Raw genomic sequence first — 20,142 nt, forward strand, 5'->3', positions numbered from 1 at the left:
CAAAAAGAAATAAAAGATATTCAAACTGGCAAAGAAGAAGTCAAACTCTATCTCTTTTCACTGATGACAAGATACTTTATATGGAAAACCCTAAATACTCAACTCCCAATCTACTAGAACTCCTACAGCAATTCAGTGATGTGTCAGGATACAAAATCAATACACAGAAATCAGTTGCTTTCTTGTGCAATAACGATGGAAATATACAAAGGGAAATTAGAGAATAGATTCGATTTACTATAGCACCAAGAACCATAAGATACCTGGGGATAAACCTAGCCAAAGATGTAAAGGATCTGTATTCAAGTAACTACAGAAAACTCATGAAAGAAATTGAGTTTGTGTGAAGACACAAAAAGATGGAAAAGCGTTCCATGATCATGGATCAGAATAAACATGGTTAAAAGGTCTATACTGCCTAGTGCAATCTATACATTCAATGCCATCCCAATCAAAATTTCACCTACATTTTTCAAAGTGCTGAAACAAACAATCCTAAAATTTGTATGGAACCAGAAAAGACCCCGAATTGCTAAGTAAATGTTGAAAAACAAAACAAAAACAAAAATCGATCACATTGATCGATTTCAAGCTTTACTACAAAGCTGTGATCATCAAGACAGCATGGTACTGGCACAAAAACGGGCACATAGACCAATGGAACAGAGTCGAGAGTCCATATGTGGACCTGCAACTCTATAGTCAAATAATCTTTGACAAAGCAGGAATAAATACCCAATGAAAAAAAAGACAGTCTCTTCAATAAATAGTGCTGGGGAAATTGGACAGCTATGTATAGAACACTGAAGCTCAACCATTCTCTTACACCATACACAAAGATAAACTCAGAGTGGATAAAAAATATCAACGTGAGGCAGGTATCTATCAAAATCCAAGAGGAGAACATAGGCACTAACCTTCTTGACATCAGCCACAGCAAAATCTTCCAAAATAGGTCTCCAAAGGCAAAGGAAACAAAAGCAAAAATGAACTTTTGGGACTTCATCAAAATCAAAAGCTTCTGCACAGCACAGGAAACAGTCAACAAAACAAAGAGGCAACCCACGGAATGGGAGAAGATATTCACAAATCACACTACAGAAAAAGGGCTGATATCCAAGATCTATAAAAATTCAAACTCAACATCCAAAAAACCAGATAATCACATCAAAAAATGGGCAGAAGACATGAACACACTCTGATCCAAAAAAGCATACAAATGGCTAACAGACTCATGGGAAAATGTTCATCATCATTAGCCATCAGGGAAATTCAAATCAAAACCACACTGAGATACAATCTTACACCACTTATAATGGCAAAGATTAATAATGCAGGAAACAACAAGTGTTGGAGAGGATGCGGAGAAAGGGGAACCCTTTTACCCTGTTGGTGGGAATGCAAGTTGGTGCAGCCACTTTGGAAAACAGTGTGAAGATGCCTCAAAAAAATTAAAAATAGAGCTACCCTATGACCCTTCAGCTGTACTACTGGGTATTTACCTCAAGACACAAATGAAAAGAAGGGCTATATGTACTCCAATGTTCATAGCAGCAATGTCCACAATAGCCAAACAGTGGAAAGAGCCAAGATGTCTTTCAACAGACGAATGGATAAAGAAGATATGGTCCATTTATACAATGGAATATTACTCAGCCATCAGAAAGGATGAATACCCAGCTTTTGTAGCAACATGGACGGGACTGGAAGAGATTATTCTGAGTGAAATAAGTCAAGCAGAGAGTCAATTATCATATGGTTTCACCTACTTTTGGAGCATAAGGAATAACACAGAGGACATTGGGAGAAGGAGAGAAGGGTGTTGGGGAAAACCGAGGTGGGGGAGACAAAGCATAAAAGATTGTGGACTCTGAGAAACAAACTGAGGGTTTTGGAGGAGAGTGGGATGAAGGATTGGGTGAGCCTGGTGGTGGGTATTATGGAGGGCACGTATTGCATGGAGCACTGGGTGTGGTGCATAAACAATGAATTCTGGAACACTGAAAATACAGAAAAAGGGCTGATATCCAGGATCTATAAAGAACTCCTCAAACTCAACACACACAAAACAGATAATCATATCAAAAAATAGATAGAAGACATGAACAGACACTTCTCCAATGAAGACATACAAATGGCTATCAGACACATGAAAAATGTTCATCATCACTAGCCATCAAGGAGATTCAAATCAAAACCACATTGAGATACCACCTTACACCAGTTGGAATGGCCAAAATTAACAAGACAGTAAATGACGTGTGTTGAAAAGGATATGGAGAAAGCGGAACCCTTTTACACTGTTGGTGGGAATGCAAGTTGGTACAGCCACTTTGGAAAACAGTGTGGAGATTTCTTAAGAAATTAAAAATAGAGCTTCCCTATGACCCTGCAATTGGACTACTAGGTACTTACCCCAAAGATACAGATGTAGTGAAAAGAAGGACCATCTGTACCCCAGTGTTCATAGCAGCAATGGCCACAGTCAACAAATTGTGGAAAGAGCCTTCAATGGATGAATGGATAAAAAAGATATGGTCCATATACACTATGGGGTATTATGCCTCCATCAGAAAGGATGAATACCCAACTCTTGTAGCAACATGGACGGGACTGGAAGAGATTATGCTGAGTGAAATAAGTCAAGCAGAGAGTCAATTATCATATGGTTTCACTTATTTGTGGAGCATAAGGAATAACACAAGGACATGGAGAGATGGAGATGAGAAGGGAGTTGAGAGAAATTGGAGGGGGAGATGAACCATGAGAGACTATGGACTCTGAAAAACAATCTGAAGGTTTTGAAGGGACAGGGGGTGGGAAGTTGGGTGAATTCTGGTACACTGTAAAGACATTTAAAAAAATAAAAAAATTAGCAAGACAGGAAATAACATGTGTTGGAGGGGATGTGGAGAAAGGGGAACCCTCTTACACTGTTGGTGGGAATGCAAGTTGGTGCAGCCTCTTTGGAGAACAGTATGGAGATTCCTCAAGAAATTAAAAATAGAACTTCCCTATGACCCTGCAATTGCACTACTGGGTATTTACCCCAAAGATACAGATGGAGTGAAAAGAAGGGCCATCTGTACCCCAATGTTTATAGCAGCAATGGCCACAGTTGCCAAACTGTGGAAAGAACCAAGATGCCCTTCAACAGACGAATGGGTAAGGAAGATGTGGTCCATATACACTATGGAGTATTATGCCTCCATCAGAAAGAATGAATACCCAACTTTTGTAGCAACATGGACGGGACTGGAAGAGATTATGCTGAGTGAAATAAGTCAAGCAGAGAGAGTCAATTATATGGTTTCACTTATTTGTGGAGCATAACAAATAACATGGAGGACACGGGGAGATGGAGAGGAGAAGGGAGTTGAGGGAAATTGGAAGGGGAGGTGAACCATGAGAGACTATGGACTCTGAAAAACAATCTGAAGGATTTGAAGAGGTCAGGGGGTGGGAGGTTGGGGGAACCAGGTGGTGGGTATTAGAGAGGGCACAGATTGCATGGAGCACTGGGTGTGGTACAAAAACAATGAATACTGTTATGCTGAAAATAAATTTAAAAAATGATTAAAAAAATAATAAAATAAAAAAATTAAAAATGTCTATAGTGCCTAGAGCAAGCTATACTCTCAATGCCATTCTGATAAAAATTTCACTGGCATTTTTCAAAGAGCTGAAGCAATCAATCCTAAAATTTGTATGGATCCAGAAGAGACCCCGAATTGCTAAGGAAATGTTGAAAAATAAAAACAAAACTGGCTGCCTTGTGTTGCTTGATTTCAAGCTTTACTACAAAGCTGTGATCACCAAGACAGCATGGTACTGGTGAAATGGATAAAAGACCTCAACATGAGACAGGAATCCATCAGAATCCTAGAGGAGAACATAGGCATTAATCTCTTCGATATCAGCCACAGCAACTTCTTTCAAGATATGTCTCCAAAGGCAAAGGAAACAAAAGCAAAAATGAACTTTGGGACTTCATCAAAATCAAAAGCTTCGCACAGCAAAGGAAATAGTCAACAAAACAAAGAGGCAACCCACAGAATGGGAGAAGATATTTGCAAATGACAGGACAGACAAAAGGTTGATATCCAGGATCTATAAAGAACTCCTCAAACTCAACACAGACAAAACAGATAATCATATCAAAAAAATGGGCAGAAGATATGAACAGACACTTCTCCAATGAAGACACACAAATGGCTTTCAGACACATGAAAAAATGTTCATCATCACTAGCCATCAGGGAGATTCAAATTAAAACCACATTGAGATACCACCAGTTAGAATGGCCAAAATTAGCAAGACAGAAAACAACGTGTGTTGGAGAGGATGTGGAGAAAGGCAAACCCTCTTCCACTGTTGGTGGGAATGCAAGTTGTTGCAGCCACGTTGGAGAACAGTGTGGAGATTCCTCAAGAAATTAAAAATAGAGCTTCCCTATGACCCTGCAATTGCACTCCTGGGTATTTACCCCAAAGATACAGATGGAGTGAAAAGAAGGGCCATCTGTACCCCCAATGTTTATAGCAGCAATGGCCACGGTCGCCAAACTGTGGAAATAACCAAGATGCCCTTCAACAGACGAATGGATAAGGAAGATGTGGTCCATATACACTATGGAGTATTATGCCTCCATCAGAAAGGATGAATACCCAACTTTTGTAGCAACATGGACGGGACTGGAAGAGATTATGCTGAGTGAAATAAGTCAAGCAGAAAGAGCCAATTATCATATGGTTTCACTTATTTGTGGAGCATAACAAATAACATGGAGGACATGGGGAGAGGAGAAGCGAGTTGGGGGAAATTGGAAGGGGAGGTGAACCATGAGAGACTATGGACCTGAAAAACAACCTGAGGGTTTTGAAGGGGCGGAGGGTGGGAGGTTGGGGGAACCAGGTGGTGGGTATTAAGGAGGGCACATATTGCATGGAGCACTGGGTGTGGTGCAAAAACAATGAATTAATTTACACTGAAAAGAAATTTTTAAAAATTTTTTAAAATTACAAAAAAGAAATTAAAAAAAAGAAATTTAAAAAAGAAATAAAAATTTAAAAGTTATTTATTTATTTATTTTTTTGGTTAGGCTAACCTCATTATTTATTTTTTTCTTTTTTTCTTTATTTCTTTTCAGCATAACAGAATTCATTGTTTTTGCACCACACCCAGTGCTATTTTTAAAAAAGTAGTATAGTAAAAAAAAATAATAAAAAAAGAAAGAAACAAAAAACAAAATGAATGAAAGATAAATGTAGGATTGGAAAACATCAAAATCCTAAAGAAAACAGACAGCAACATATTTGACCTTGCCCATAGCAACTTTTACTAGACACATCACCAGAGGCAAGGGGAAAAAAAGCAAAAATGAAATTTTGGGACTTCGTCAAAATGAAAAACTTCTGCACAGTGAAGGAAACAATCAACAAGACAAAAAAGCAACCAACAGAATGGGAGGAGATATTTGCAAATGACATGTCTGATAAAGGGTTAGTATCCAAAATATATAAAGAATTCATAAAACTCAAGAAGCAAAAAATAAATAATTCCATTAAGAAATGGGCAGAAGGCATGAACAAACATTCTTCCAAAGACACAAAGATGGCTAACAAACACATGAAAACATTTTCATCATCATTCATCATAAGGGTTACAAATCAAAACTACATTGAGATATCACCTCACAGCTGTCAGAATGGCTAACATTAACACAAGAAACAGGTGTTGGTGATGATACAGAGAAGGAGAACCCTCTTACGCTGTGGGGGGAATGCAAACTGGTGCAGCCACTCTGGAGAATAGTATGGAGCTTCCTTGAAAAGTTAAAAATAGAACTGCCCTATGACTCAGAACTGCACTACTAGGCATTTACCCAAAAGGTTAAAAAATTGTGATTCAAAGGAGTATATGCACCCCAATGTTTATATCAGCATTAAATATGAAAGCCTAACTATGGAAAGAGCCCTAATGACCATCAACTGATGAATGGATAGAGAAGATGAGGTATACATATACAATGGAATATTACTCTGCCATCAAAAAATAAAATCTTGCCATTCGTAATGACATGGATGAAACTCGAGGGTATTATGCTAAGTGAAATAAGTCAGTCAATGACAAATGTCATGTGATTTCCCTTATATGTAGAATTAAGAAACAAAAGAGATGCAAAAGTTGGGTATTCCTCCTTTCTGATGCAGGCATAATATTCAGTCAATTATCATATGGTTTCACTTACTTGTGGAGCATAAGAAATAACATGGAGGACATTGGGAGGAGAGAAGTGAGTTGGGGGAAATCAGAGACTGTGGACTCTGAGAAACAAACTGAGAGTTTTGGAAGAGAGGAAGGTGGGGTATTGGGTGAGCGTGGTGGTGGGAATTAAGGAGGGCACATACTGCATGGAGCACTGGGTGTGGTGCATAGACAATGAATCTTGGAACACTAAAAAAAAATTAAATTAGATTTTTTAAAAGGAAACAAAACAGATGAACTGGAGGAAGGGGGAAAAAAGAGAGGGAGGCGAACCAGAAGAGACTCAACTATAGAGAACACACTGAGGGTTCCCGGAGGGGGAGGTGAGCAGAGGATGGGCTAAATGAATGAGGAATATTAAGAAGGGACTTGTGATGAGCACTGAGTGTTATATATAAGGGACAAATTACTTCCTGAAACCAATATTACACTGTATGTTAACTACCTAGAAATTAAATAAAAACATTTTCTCAAAATATGGAATGGGTAAATAAATTGTGGTATGGTCATACAAAGGGATTTTATATACAATAGAAATAGTCTACAGCCACAAGCAACAACATGTATGAATGTTCATAATCAAATGTTGAATAAATGAATAAAATTTCAAAAGAACATACAACATGTTCCCATAAATTTCAAATATAGACAAAACACAACAGTTTTCTCATAGATGAACTCATGGGTGGTAAAACCATAAACCACACAAGGAATTGATTATCACAAAGTCAGAATAGTGGTTAACTTGGGGAGAGACTGAGGTTTTCATGAGGAAAAGAACATAGAGAGAGTACTTCTGGAGGTACTACCAGTGTATTATTCCTTGACCTAGATGCTATTTGCTTAATATTATTTATTTAACTATACATCTGCTTTATGCACCACTCTCTCTGTGTCTCTCTCTCTCTTCTTCAGAATTGTCTGTATCTATGTTTAGATTTCATCGTAGAAGAATTAAAAAGAACCTACTGTAACTCAGGGCAGGGAAGAGACATAAGAGAACAAGGGAGATATTTACCTGTGTTCCTAACACTCGTCGATAGGACAGCCCTGCTGGGTAGTAGAAGTGGACCACAGTTCCATAGGAATCCTCACCCTCATTCCACAGAGTCACTGTCACATTAAGCTCCAGGGAGCTCCCTACCACAAGGGTCTGCAGGCTGAAAGAGGAAGGGCAAAAGTGAAAAAGACATTCCACTGGAAATCAGTTGGAATTGGATCAAGGGTAAGGCCAGGACTGCAGGAACTCATGAACTGATAACGTTCCAATCAAAATTTAATTTCTTTGTTAGAAGGAGAGCCAAAGGGAAACAAGCATTTCTCATCCCATGGGGATAGGAGACCCAAAAGCTTAAGTGTCTAGAAATGAAAAGAGATAGACATCTCTCAGCTCACCCTGAGAAGCTGAGATTGATGCTCAGGTCCCCTTCACAGAGGTGATCTTGTCCACAGTTCTTCTCAAAGGGGAGCTGCAGAAAAACAGGAGATTCTCTTCCCCTCCATGTCTTAATCTTTCTGCATTCCACTCATCCTGAGTGTTCGTTATTGAGTATTACTGAGCACCCATCCCACACCTAGTACTATGCTAGACACTGTCAAGAAGTGGGGCAGTAAGGAAGGGAGCAGAATGATAAGATCCTTGGTTTCAAGGAACATGAAGTTTAGCTGAGGAGTTAATTCCATCTCACATTGGAACAATTATTCGATAGGGGACAGGTTCCAAGTTGGGTGAGGCATTAGGAAGCGTGGAAACCACAGATGAATTAGACATGGCTCTTGTACTCACAGAACTCACAATTTCCAGAGATCAACCAAAGTTGATGCCAATTGCCATGATTCCAGTCATGTAATATTTGGTATCACCATGATGTAATAGGAAGCCAGTGAAGGAGGGACAGATGCTGACTCTGATTTCCAAAAAGGGGGAAGCTAAGACTGGGGCTTAGAGAATTAGAAAGGATTTTTGAGGTGGAGAGGAAAAAAATGTTTTCCAGGTAGAAACTATGACATGGAAAAAGAAACAGAGGAAGGAATGAGAAAAATTGGGAAGGATTTGGAGAATGAGAATCAGTTTATGTTGAGGTAAAGTGGTGACCAGTTGGGATGTGTGTAAGAGTCCAAACTAGGCAGGGCCTTGGTAACTGGGTGGAGGCATTATGGACTTGAGGTGGTTGATGAAAAGTTGAGAACCACAACAGGTTCTTAAGACACAGAAACGGAGTGAAAGTCAACACATCCCTGGGACTTCATTGGAAGACTCACAGAAGCAGTGAAGAGGTCCTGGGAGTCCATAGTCAGCACAGGGCGAAGGTTCTGAGATGAGGGGATGGGCTCCCCAACCAAGGAGAAGTTGAGGCGTAGGATGATGGGATTGACCACGTCCTCCACACAGTCCTAAGGGAGAATGGCCTTTCAAGAACCCACTATCCTTCTCATTATTTTCCACCACTGACCCTTCTCCTCAACTGCATCCATTTCCTACTGTCGGGACAGCATTCTGTCCTAGCTGTGGAGTCAGGTTCTCTGGCTTCAATTTCCTCTCTCTGGCCCCAATATCCCCACCCTTTACACGACACTCAACAGGGAGCAGAGGTACCAGAGGTTCTCCTTGGGCTCCTTCTCCCCATCCCTTTCCCAGAACCAAAGTCCTTACTGGTAAAAGCAGCTTAATGGTTTCACAGTAAACTCCCATTCCCAGGGTTTTTCTTCGAGTCAAAGTCCAGTTCTTGGTTTCGTCAAAAATGGCACGAGAAACCAGACGGCCTGGGTCTAATGCCAGATCATACTTGACAGAGCTTTGGACATCACCTGAAGCAGAAGGGAGGAACAGAAGATGGAAAGTCCAAGAGAACCTCGAATGTTCAGGTTTTGTTTATTCATGCAAAAAATATTGCTGAGAACTTCCTATGGGCTATGAGGTATATCAGGCACTGGAATACATGTGGAGAAGAAGATAAAGAAATATCATCCCTGCCTTCATGAAACTCTCAGTCTAGGAAAGGAGACAAGCATGCAGAACATAATCCCCCAACATGATAAACCCAATGATGGGATCCCCAGTAGTACCAAGGAGGGCTTGCCTGGGATCAGAAATGCCTTCCTGGGTGGGCCTTGTCTGAGCCCCAACCTGGAGGATGACCAAGGGTTGGTGAAGAATGGGGAGGAGAAGGTCCCAAACCATGGGAACAATGGCTAAGACCAGAAGATAGAGGGAGGATGGCACATTTACAGAAACGGAGAGTGGGATGAGGTGAGGTTGGAAGGGCAGGGTGGAGCAAAATCAGCAAGGACATTGTAGAGAAGGATCTTAGCCTTTATAAATGGAAGAAAGGAGAGGCAGGAGGATGTTAAGTAGGCAAGTGAGGAGAAGAGATTTGTGTTTTAGGACCAATACTTCTAGTTTCTCTATGGAGAAAAGTTGGGAGGTTGCAAGAACAGACATGGAAACAGCTCAAAGTATAGGTAGGAATGAAAAGAGGTGGCTTCAAGGTAGGCAGTGGCTGGAGTAGGTGGAGAGAAGTAGGCAGACTCCAGATCATATCCTGGACTTAGAGCCCACTGGCCTGGGTGTGGGGAGAGGGGGAGAGAAGGGACCCAGGGTTTCCTACACTGGCAGGCAGGTGGATGTGGAGGTGGTATCTGGATTCCTTAGCCCATTTTCTCCTGAGGTAGGCTTGGGGTCTCAAGGGGATAAGGGACTGGGTCCACTGGGAAGAAACTCACCTAGCTGGTCCAGTGAGCTTTTGTGGATAGTGAGACAGACTGTGGCATTCCCAGCTTCCAGGGTGGATGGCATGTCTCCCCAGCACTGGTACACAACCTTTGGCACCTCCGCTGGCATGAATCTCATGGCCACCCCCACATTCAGCACTGGCCGACTCCTGAGGGTGCATGCAGGGGCTGAGGACCTGAATCTGGCCTCGGGCAGGAGGACTAGGGAGGGGGCAGCTTGTTGAATGGACACACAGTGGGCAAGGGTGGGATGTGGAGAGTTGTCACCTGAGCAGCAGCGCCTGTCCCCAGGCCCCGACAGCCAGGTCCACCAATCCATCCTGGGTGAGGTCCTGACCCCCACTCAGCGACTGCCCAAAATACTGGAGTGAGGGAGAGAGCTGGGAGCCTGTGATCCGCTGGCCAGAGGGGAAAAGGAAAAGTGGAAGTCAAGAGGAGGGCATCTGAAAGATTTGAGAGGAAAGATTTGGAAAGAAAACTGCAGAGAAAGCAGAACTGAATGGAAAAATTCAGAGAGATAAGAGGGTAGGAATGGAAAGCAAGAATAGTGAGACCCCAGGGACCCCAGACTTAGAGCTCCTTCATTTAATGTCTCACAGAAGGAAACTAAGGCTCCTAGAGGCTAAATCAGTCGCTTGCCTAAGGCCACACAGCTGACATGGCCAGCCAGGCATTTGACCCACGCCCTGCAATCTCTTAACCACTAAGCTGCCCACAGGAGAAAGGAGAGATACTCTGTGCTTAGCTTGGCCTGGTGATATTCAGGGCACTAGACCCCTAAAAGGAGCATGGCTACTGTTCAGGTCAGTGACATGACAGGGCATCAGGCAAATCTGAGACCTAGAAAAGCAGGTAGAACTGGGAGAGGCTTCAGACAGGGGCCTCACCTGTCTGTGGGAGGGGTTGATGCCCAGTCTTGAGGTTCCATGAAAAAGGTAGACAGCACCCCGGCTCTCCTGCTCTCCCGGGGCCCCGATGGCCACGTCCGTCAGCTTGTCCCCATTCACATCCCCCAGCACTGTCAGGGCTGCCCCAAAGCGGCCCCAAGGGTGGCCTTGCTCCCCAAAGAGAATGACCTCACATTGCCACTTAGCCCTCTGCAGAACAAAACCAGTGTCAGGTCCCAACACAGGCAATCCCTCCACCCCACACCCAGGCCCCACCCAGCCCTGGTCTCATCAGACACTCACCCCCTGGGGCAAGGGGCACACAGACACCTGCCCTCCCCAGGTTGGCTTGTAGTAATGAGGAGCCCCGATGAGGACAAGGTCAGAGCTGCCATCTCTATCCACATCCACAGTGCAGAGGGAGGCCCCAAAGTAAGAGCCGATCTGCAGGGCACAGCCAAAAGTCATCCCGCCTGCCCCTGCCAGAGGCAGCCCCTTTTGGGACACGTCCCACTTCTCCCCAGCCACTGGGACCTCCCCCCTACAGGATCCCAAACCCCTTCAACTCCTCTCTCTCTGCCCCTGCAGACCCTGCCACCCTCACGTTCCACTCCAGCTTCCTCAACATCCAACCTGAGTCCCTGTGACTTCTGTTTTCGGCCTCCATTGCCCAGATGTCTTGGTGAAGATGACTACCTTCCCAGTATGCTGATGGCGGGGGGCCCCCAAGATCAGGCTCTGGACCCCCTTCCAAAAGGCCAGCTCAGTGGAGTAACCTGAGGAGGGCACACCTCAGCACAAAGGCTTCCACCCCACCCCTGAGCCCCTGCCCTTCCCAGGCTCATGTCCCACCTGTGCCCCCAACCACAGCCTTTTCTCACCCAGGTAAGAGTCCCTCATGTCCACATTCTCTTGAGACATGTTGATGAAAGTGGGGCTTGTATTTTGGGGATACAGGAAGGCACCTCCAGACCAGCTGAAGCTCCCCACTGCTCCCAGAACTGGTCCATCCTGGGAGGAAAGGATTCCAGGGCTGAGCCAGACCAAGCCGAAAGAAGATGGCCTGTTCCAAAGCAAGGCCTGCCACTGATTCTGCTCACTATTTGGAATTCTCTTCCTCCCTCCCCAGTCTTCTTCAACAACTTCAGTGTCGCTCACTCCTAACCTCTCTCAACCATCCCCAGTGCCACTGTTCCAGTAAGTACCAACTCTTCTCACCCATGACCCTTTCTACTCCATCCTCTAGTACACCAGAGTTAGGTTTCCTCAGGACCAAGAAACGTATAGCCACCACCCTGCTGGCAATCCAAGATGGCTCCCTGTCACCAAGCCCCTGAGGATTGCATCTAGGGTCCTCCCAGTCAAATCTGTGGAGATACCTTATGTTTAAACACATGAAGCATTTGAGCTGGACACCTCTCTCTTCTGTCTTTCTAGGACTCCACTCCGTTCTCAGGAAGACTCAACCTCAAACTCACCTCCTCTGTGAGGTCTTCTTTGGCTCCCTCAGGGAGTGATAGGCCTTTCCTACTCTGCATACTTTGTTGTTTTTTTTTTTTGCCTTTTTAAACTTTTGACTATGGATAATTTAGAACATATACAAAAGTAGAAAGAAATGCTTAATGAACTCCCAAGTACCCATGACCCAGCTTCAATGACCAAATCATGACCAACCTTGTTTCATTTCTATGTCCCCCCAATTCACCCCCAAAATTACTTTGAAGCAAACCCCTCTGGATGTTTTCAACACACATCTACTTGCACACAATCCATGCTATATTGTCATTTCTTTCATCTGCATGATCTGGCCTTCCCCATCTTTCCACCCCTCTCTCTCACTCTGCTCCAGCTACGCTGGCCCTTCTATCTCTCTGGTCCAGTAACCGTGTTCATGCCTCAAGACTTTTGCACTTGCTTTTTCCTCTTCCTGGAGCAATCTCTCCCAGATTTTTCGAGGGATGGCCCTTTCTCATCATTTGGCCTCAGTTGTCACTCCTCGGGCCTCCTCTGATCACCTCTCTTGCTCTATCCTAATGCCTAGCACAATCTGAAGTTATTTTTGGTTGTTTGTTGTCTCCTCCCACTGAATAGGTGCCCTATGAGAGCAGACACCGTGGTTACTCTGTTCTCTGCTGTGCTCTTGGCACCTACATACACTACCCATATGTCTGTCTCTGAACAGACAATGAACTTGAAGACAGAATCTGCTTTCTTATTTACTTCTGGGTCCCAACTCCCAGCACAGGGCTGGCCCGGGATTGGTGCCTGACACCTGTTTATCAAGTATGTGTTCCACCCACCATTGCGAGCACTGAACTGAAGCCTTCTTGTGACATCTCATGTTGGAAAGAGCTACTTGTCTTCGACTGGGTTCCTGTGGGGAAACAGGTCACTTTGGCTCTGGGGACCATGAGACCACAAGGACTCAGAGCACAAGGAGAAGAATGAATCTGAAGCTCAGGTTCTGGGGCACAATTCTGGGTGAGCCGTGAATAGGGATAGCCCCTCCATACTGCAGGGGACACCTGGGCCCAGAACCTTCAATCCCAAGACCCAGGCTCGCCCTGCATTTACCCTCGACTGCAAAGATCTTCTCCTGAAGCTGCTCCTGGATGCTGCCGAGTGCTGCAAAGTTGTCCACCCTGAACACGTGGTCCTGAGAGGGCAGTGAGCCAATGGTGTTCAGCTCCTGCCTGGCAGTGGGTTCCTGGAAAGCATTTCCCACCTGTGACAGAGAGACAGGTGAGGAGGAGACCACTAGCCTTTCTGCCAGAGTAAGATACAGCCTGAGTCTGAGGGAGACATGAGGAAGTGGACATACCCCAATGGCATAGCGAATGATGCCAGCCCTCTGTGCCTGGGGGATGACATCACTGTAGTCCAGGGGGTCTTTGTATTTCTGCCCATCTGTGATGACAATGAGGATCTTCTTGGCACTTTTTCGGGCCCCATTCTTACTATGAAATAGTTCTTCCCTGTCAAGAAAGAAAGGGAGATGACTCTCTGTAGATGATATTGATTCTGGAAAGATAATTTGTAGCATTAGAAGGTCATCTAGAGAGACTGGGGATTCTTGGTAACTTCAGACTCTCAGACATGTTAGGAAATCACCTCAATCCTCTTATTCACAATTTTGGATGAGCTGTGCATAGGGCTATCAAGCAGGCTCCACACTTAGTGAAGAGCCCAGCATGGGCCTCTATCTCAGGACCCTAAGGCCATGACCTGAGCCAAAATCAAGAGTTGGACACTTAACAGACTGATACACTCAGGCACCCCAATATAAAACTTTTAGAACAGTGAATGGCCTACAGGTAATCATCAATTCTATGGTAGCTATTACAAATAATGAAAATGTAAGTATATGCTCATGTAGCTCTACAAATGCAGTATAAGCACACTCAAACACACACACACACACACACACACACACACACACACACACACCACATATAATACTGAAACAACCCAAATATCCAACATCAGGAAGGGGCTTAGCAAAGCATGATCCAGCTGCTTAGGGAGAAAGTACAAGTCATTCAAAGGAAAACCATAAAAGCTGTAGAGAAACATGACAGAGCTTTATGTAACAGTTGGGGGAAAAAAGGCAAGATGAAACTAATTTCTGTCCACATTACTATATGAAATATCTGAATAAAGACAAGGATGGAAATGACACTATGCTTTGTAGGCCCAACCTATTAATTCATTTATCCTTTATTTTTATTTATTTATTTATTTATTTATTTATTTTATTTATATTTATCCTTTATTTTTGCTAAAATACTGTGAGGTGGGGGATGCCTGCGTGGCTCCGTCATTAAGCATCTGCCTTCAGCTCAGGTCATGGTCCCAAGGCTATGGGATCGAGCCACGCATCAGGCTCCCCGCTCAGCAGGAAGGCTGCTTCTCCCTTTCCCACTCTCCCTGCTTGTGTTCCTTCTCTCTCTGTCTCTGTGTCAAGTAAATGAATAAAATCTTTCTAATTAATCTATACGATAACAACCTAACATTGAACAATAATTAACAGTATATACCTTGGGGCTAATAACACATTATATGTTTATAAAAAAATAAAAAAATTATTTAAAAATACAGTATATACCAAAACTTATCAGATACAACAGAAAAGTTTCCAAGCATTAATGTTATGTTAGAAAAGGATGAAGTCTGAGAATGAATGAGCTAATCAGCTAACCTAAGAAAAAATAATAAAGAGAAATAGAATAAACCTCAGGAAAGTAGAATGCAAAAATAGAGATGCAGCAAAAGAGGCAAAGATGGGGTGAGAGGGGCAAATACGGGGACCCTATTTCAATTGGTCCCTGAATTGAGCTGGATATCTACCAGATCATTCTGAACACCCACAAAATCAGCCTGAGATATAAGGAGATACAACCAGATCTCTACAAACAGAATATCTCTGGCAGCTGGTTTCAAAGTATGAAACAAGGTACATGATTATGTGAGCAGATATCAGAAAATAAAGAGAAGGGGGAGGGAGCCTCTAGGATCCTGTGCCACTGAAGCACAAAAGCCTCCTGCACTAGGCACTGGGTAGAGACTGGGCAGACTAGTGGCATCAGAGAAAGGACTTTAAGGCAGCCTCCCCAGATTGAATCCTGGAGCTGAGGGGACATATGTGCAAACTGGGAGCAGCTGGTCGTTTTAGAAGCACAAAGGGCAGAGATGTGCCTGGACCTGAAAGGGAGGGCTGGGAGTGCTGCTCTGGGGTGCACAACCAAGGACATTGCAGTTTCTAACAGCACTGACAAAACTGGAGTCAGTGCGGCCTGGGGGTCTCTCTGGAGAACAGACTGTGATCTCTCTGTTTTGAGACAGAAGCTTGGATATGGTCACATCTGCTGTGACTCTTGGAAGAGATGCAGAAAGCCACCAGGGAAAGCCCCCAGAGAACAACACCCCCAAAACCAGTTTTCACTGAGCCCACCCCCCCTACAGGGGACAGGGCAACACTGCCCAAACAGGGTTCCCTGAGTAATAGTGCAGCAGACCCCTCTCCCAGAAGACAGGCTGGAAGAACAAGAAGCCAACAGACCTAAGGTCCCCATAAAACAGCATCTTGCTTTGGTTGTGGTCAATAATCTGGATTCTGTACATTCCCTCAACCGCCACTCAACAGAATGTCTAAGAGGAGGAACCCGCAACGCAGGAAAAATTCAGAGACTGTAACCTCTGCCACAGAACTAATGGATATGGATATAAGCAAGATGTTGGAAATAGACTTCAGACCAGGTGGTGGGTATTAGAGAGGGCACGGATTGCATGGAGCTCTGGGTGTGGTGCAAAAACAATAAATACTGTTACACTGAAAAGAAATTTAAAAAATTAAAAAAGAAAATATGTTTTATATAATGACCTCGAAATGATTAGAGGCAATCCAGTACTATTGTCATTAATATTATTAATTTAAGGTAACAATGTTACCTTTATTTAAATAAGTCTACTTAAAAACAGTAATTTAAAAGGGGTGATTTAAGAATGTGTCTTAATGTACTTATTAATCATCCCATTTTTAGCTAACTAGTCAATGAACATTTCATTGACATTACATTTTATGTGAGATACTTCTAAGTCCTACAGGAAATAAAATAGCAAATAAAATATAGCTTATAGTGTCAAGAAATACATAATACCCATTTAGGGCACATAGGTCCCATAAAAAGAACACATACAAGAACAGATGCATGAAGAAGTACAAATTAATGCTTTGAGTTCTCAGAAAGTAGAGGTGCCTTTTTGCAGCAGAGATCAGAGGAAGGCTTGCTTCATGGAGGAAGTAGCATCAGATCTAGGCCACAGTGTATATGAAGAATTGCAACAGTATGAAAGTGGATAAGGATGATTTCAGCGGAGGGAGTAGTGTGCATAAGGGTATGGAGGTAGGAAGAGCTAGACATCCACTGGGCAAGGGTGTAACCTCCAAGGGTGCAGAGTGGGCATCTGATGAGTGAATCTTGGCCAATCAAATCACTTGAAAGAATACTTTAGAAAAGATGGACTTTAGATTTACAGGAATGCCATCACAAAAATAAAAAGATTAAAATAAAAAAAATAGACTTCAGGGTAACAGTTATGCAGACAGTAGCTAGGTTGGAGAAAACCATTAATAACGACATAGATTCATTAAGGGCAGAACTGAGAGCTGATCTGGCAGAACTTAAAAAAGGTGTTAATGAGATCCAAACTAATCTAGATACTCTAACACCTAGGGTAAACAAGGCAGAAGAATGAGTTAGTGATCTAGTAGACAAACTGATAGAAAAAAAGAATCTGGAGAAGGCCTGAAACAAACAGCTTAAAAACCATGAAACACAATTAGAGAAATAAATGATGCCATGAAATGTTCCAATGTCAGAATTGTTGGGATCTGTGAGGGGGTGAAGAGAGATTAGAAGATATATTTGAGCAAATCATAGCTGAGAATTTCCCTAATCTGGGGAATAAAATAGCATTCGTGTCCTAGAGGCAGAGGGCCCCATCCCAAAATCAAGGAGAACAGACCAATGCCAAGGCATGTAATAGAAAATTTGCAAATGTTACAACCAAAGAAACCATCTTAAGGGCAGTTAAGAGAAGATATTCCTTACAATACAGAGGGAGGAACATCAGAATACCATCAGACTTGTCCATGGTGACCTGGCAAGCCAGAAAGGGCTGACAAGACATATTCAGGGTGCTAAATGAGAAGAACATGCAGCTAATAATACTTTATCCAACAAGCTGTCCTTTAAAATGGACAGAGACATGTGAAAAAATGGGCAGAAGACATGCACAGACACTTCTCCAATGAAGACATGCAAATAGCTAACAGACACATGAAAAAGTGTTCATCATCATTTGCCATCAGGGAGATTCAAATCAAAACCACATTGAGATACCACCTTACACCAGTTGGAATGGCCAAAATTAACAAGACAGTAAATGACGTGTGTTGAAAAGGATATGGAGAAAGCGGAACCCTCTTACACTGTTTGTGGGAATGCAAGTTGGTACAGCCACTTTGGAAAACAGTGTGGAGATTCCTTAAGAAATTAAAAATAGAGCTTCCCTATGACCCCACAATTGCACTATTGGGTATTTACTGCAAAGATGAAGATGTAGTGAAAAGAAGGGCCATATGTACCCCAATGTTCATTGCAGCAATGGCCACAATCGTCAATCTGTGGAAAGAGCCAAGATGCCCTTCAACAGACAAATAGATAAATAAGATATGGTCCATATATTCAATGGAATATTACACCTCCATCAGAAGGGAAGAACACCCAACTTTTGTATCAACATGGACAGGACTGGAGGAGATTATGCTGAGTGAAATGAGTCAAGCAGAGAAAGTCAATTATCATATGGTTTTGGAGCATATGGAGCATATGGTGGAGCATAAGGTGGAGCATAAGCATAAGGAATAACATGGAGTCCTTCATGTTAGGGGAAGGAAAGGAAAAGTGAATTAGGGTAAATTGGAGGGGGAGATGAAGCATGAGAGACTGTGGACTCTGAGAAACAAAAATGAGGATTTTGGAGGGGAGAGGGTAGGGTGATGGGTGAGCCTGGTGGTGAGTTAAGGATGGCATGTATTGCATGGAGCAACGGGAGTGATGCATAAACAATAAATCTTGGAACTTTGAAAAAATAAAATAAAAATTTTTTAAAAAAGAATGTATGGATGGAGAGATAAAGTCAATTATCACATGGTTTCACTTATTTGTGGAGCATAACAATAGCAAGGAGGACAAGGGGAGTTAGAGAGGAGAACGGAGTTGGGGGAAATTGGAAGGGGAGGTGAACCATGGGAGACTATGGACTCTGAAAAACAATCTGAGGGTTTTGAAGGGGCAGGGGGTGGGAGGTTGGGGGAACCAGGTGGTGGGTATTAGAGAGGGCATGGATTGCATGGAGCACTGGGTATGGTGCAAAAACAAGGAATACTGTTATGCTGAAAATAAAAAATTAAATTAAATTAAATTAAAAAAGTAAAATAAAAAGAATGGATGGAGAGATAAAGAGCTTCCAGGACTGGCAAAAACTGAAAGAATATGTGACCATGAAGACACCCCTACAAGAAATATTAACGGGGGGGTTCTATAAAAGGAGAAAGACACTAAGAGTGACATAAACAGAAATTTACAGAGACAATCTTTAGAAACAAGGATATCACAGGCAACCTGATGACAATAAAATCATATCTTTCAATAATCGCTGTCAATGTGAATGGCCTAAATGTTCCCATACAATGGCACACCGTTGCAGATTGGATAAAAAGGACTCAACCATATGCTGTCTATAAGAGACTCATTTTGAACCTAAAGATACATCCTGACTGAAAGTGAAGGGATGAAGAACCATCTTTCATGCCAACGGACCTCAAAAGAAAGCTAGAGTAGCAATTCTCATATCAGACAAATTAGATTTTAAGCTAAAGACTGTAGTTAAAGATACAGAAGGACACTATATCATTCTTAAAGGGTCTATCCACCAAGTATATCTAACAGTTGTAAATATTTTTGTCCCCAAAATGGGAGCAGCCAACTACAGAAGCCAACTGTTAACCAAAATAAAGAGATCTATTAATAATAATACATTAATTGTAGAGGACCAGAACACTCCACTCTCAACAACAGACAGATCATCTAAGCAGGAATAAAGATTTATCCTTGGGATACAAGGTTGGTTCAACATTCACAAATCAATCAATGTGATAGAACACATTAATAAGAGGAGAGAGAAGAACCATATGGTCCTCTCAATTGACACAGAAAAAGCATTCGACAAAATGTCTACAATACCCAAACTGTGGAAAGAGGAAAGATTCTCTTCAACAGAAGAACGGATAAAGAAGATATGGTCCAAGCTATATGTAGAAGAATGAAACTCGACCATTCTCTTACACTGTACACAAAGATAAACTCGAAATGAATAAAAGACCTCAACGTGAGACAGGAATCCATCAGAATCCTAGAGGAGAACATAAGCAGTAACCTCTTCGATATCAGCCACAGCAACTTCTTTCAAGATATGTCTCCAAAGGCAAAGGAAGCAAAAGTGAAAATGAACTTTTGGGACTTCATCAAGATCAAAAGCTTCTGCACAGCAAAGGAAACAGTCAACAAAACAAAGAGGCAATCCAAGGAATGGGAGAAGATATTTGCAAATGATAGGACAGACAAAAGGTTGATATCCAGGATCTATAAAGAACTTCTCAAACTCAACACACACAAAACAGACAATCATATCA

At 42.6% G+C, this 20,142-nt stretch overlaps 1 protein-coding gene across 1 annotated transcript in view; it reads right to left on the bottom strand.

Annotated features, from left to right (window-relative positions):
- Positions 1-7,192: 7,192 nt before the first annotated feature.
- LOC116858080 (integrin alpha-D-like) overlaps positions 7,193-20,142 on the bottom strand; it is a 43,672-nt gene continuing 30,722 nt past the window's right edge. The window contains exons 7-19 of the mRNA XM_032842642.1: positions 13,708-13,861; positions 13,461-13,611; positions 13,187-13,260; positions 11,768-11,897; positions 11,520-11,662; positions 11,190-11,330; positions 10,887-11,096; positions 10,267-10,397; positions 9,991-10,148; positions 8,921-9,075; positions 8,530-8,661; positions 7,663-7,736; positions 7,193-7,427 (exon numbers count right to left, since the gene is read on the bottom strand). Of these exons, the coding sequence (XP_032698533.1) occupies positions 7,208-7,427; positions 7,663-7,736; positions 8,530-8,661; positions 8,921-9,075; positions 9,991-10,148; positions 10,267-10,397; positions 10,887-11,096; positions 11,190-11,330; positions 11,520-11,662; positions 11,768-11,897; positions 13,187-13,260; positions 13,461-13,611; positions 13,708-13,861 (1,873 nt within the window). The 3' untranslated portion in view covers positions 7,193-7,207. The remainder of the gene's footprint in view (positions 7,428-7,662; positions 7,737-8,529; positions 8,662-8,920; positions 9,076-9,990; positions 10,149-10,266; positions 10,398-10,886; positions 11,097-11,189; positions 11,331-11,519; positions 11,663-11,767; positions 11,898-13,186; positions 13,261-13,460; positions 13,612-13,707; positions 13,862-20,142) is intronic.

This window comes from Lontra canadensis, unplaced genomic scaffold (genome assembly GCF_010015895.1).
Source record: "Lontra canadensis isolate GAN:19392208 unplaced genomic scaffold, GSC_riverotter_1.0 scaffold132, whole genome shotgun sequence".
Classification (NCBI taxonomy): Eukaryota; Metazoa; Chordata; class Mammalia; order Carnivora; family Mustelidae; genus Lontra; species Lontra canadensis.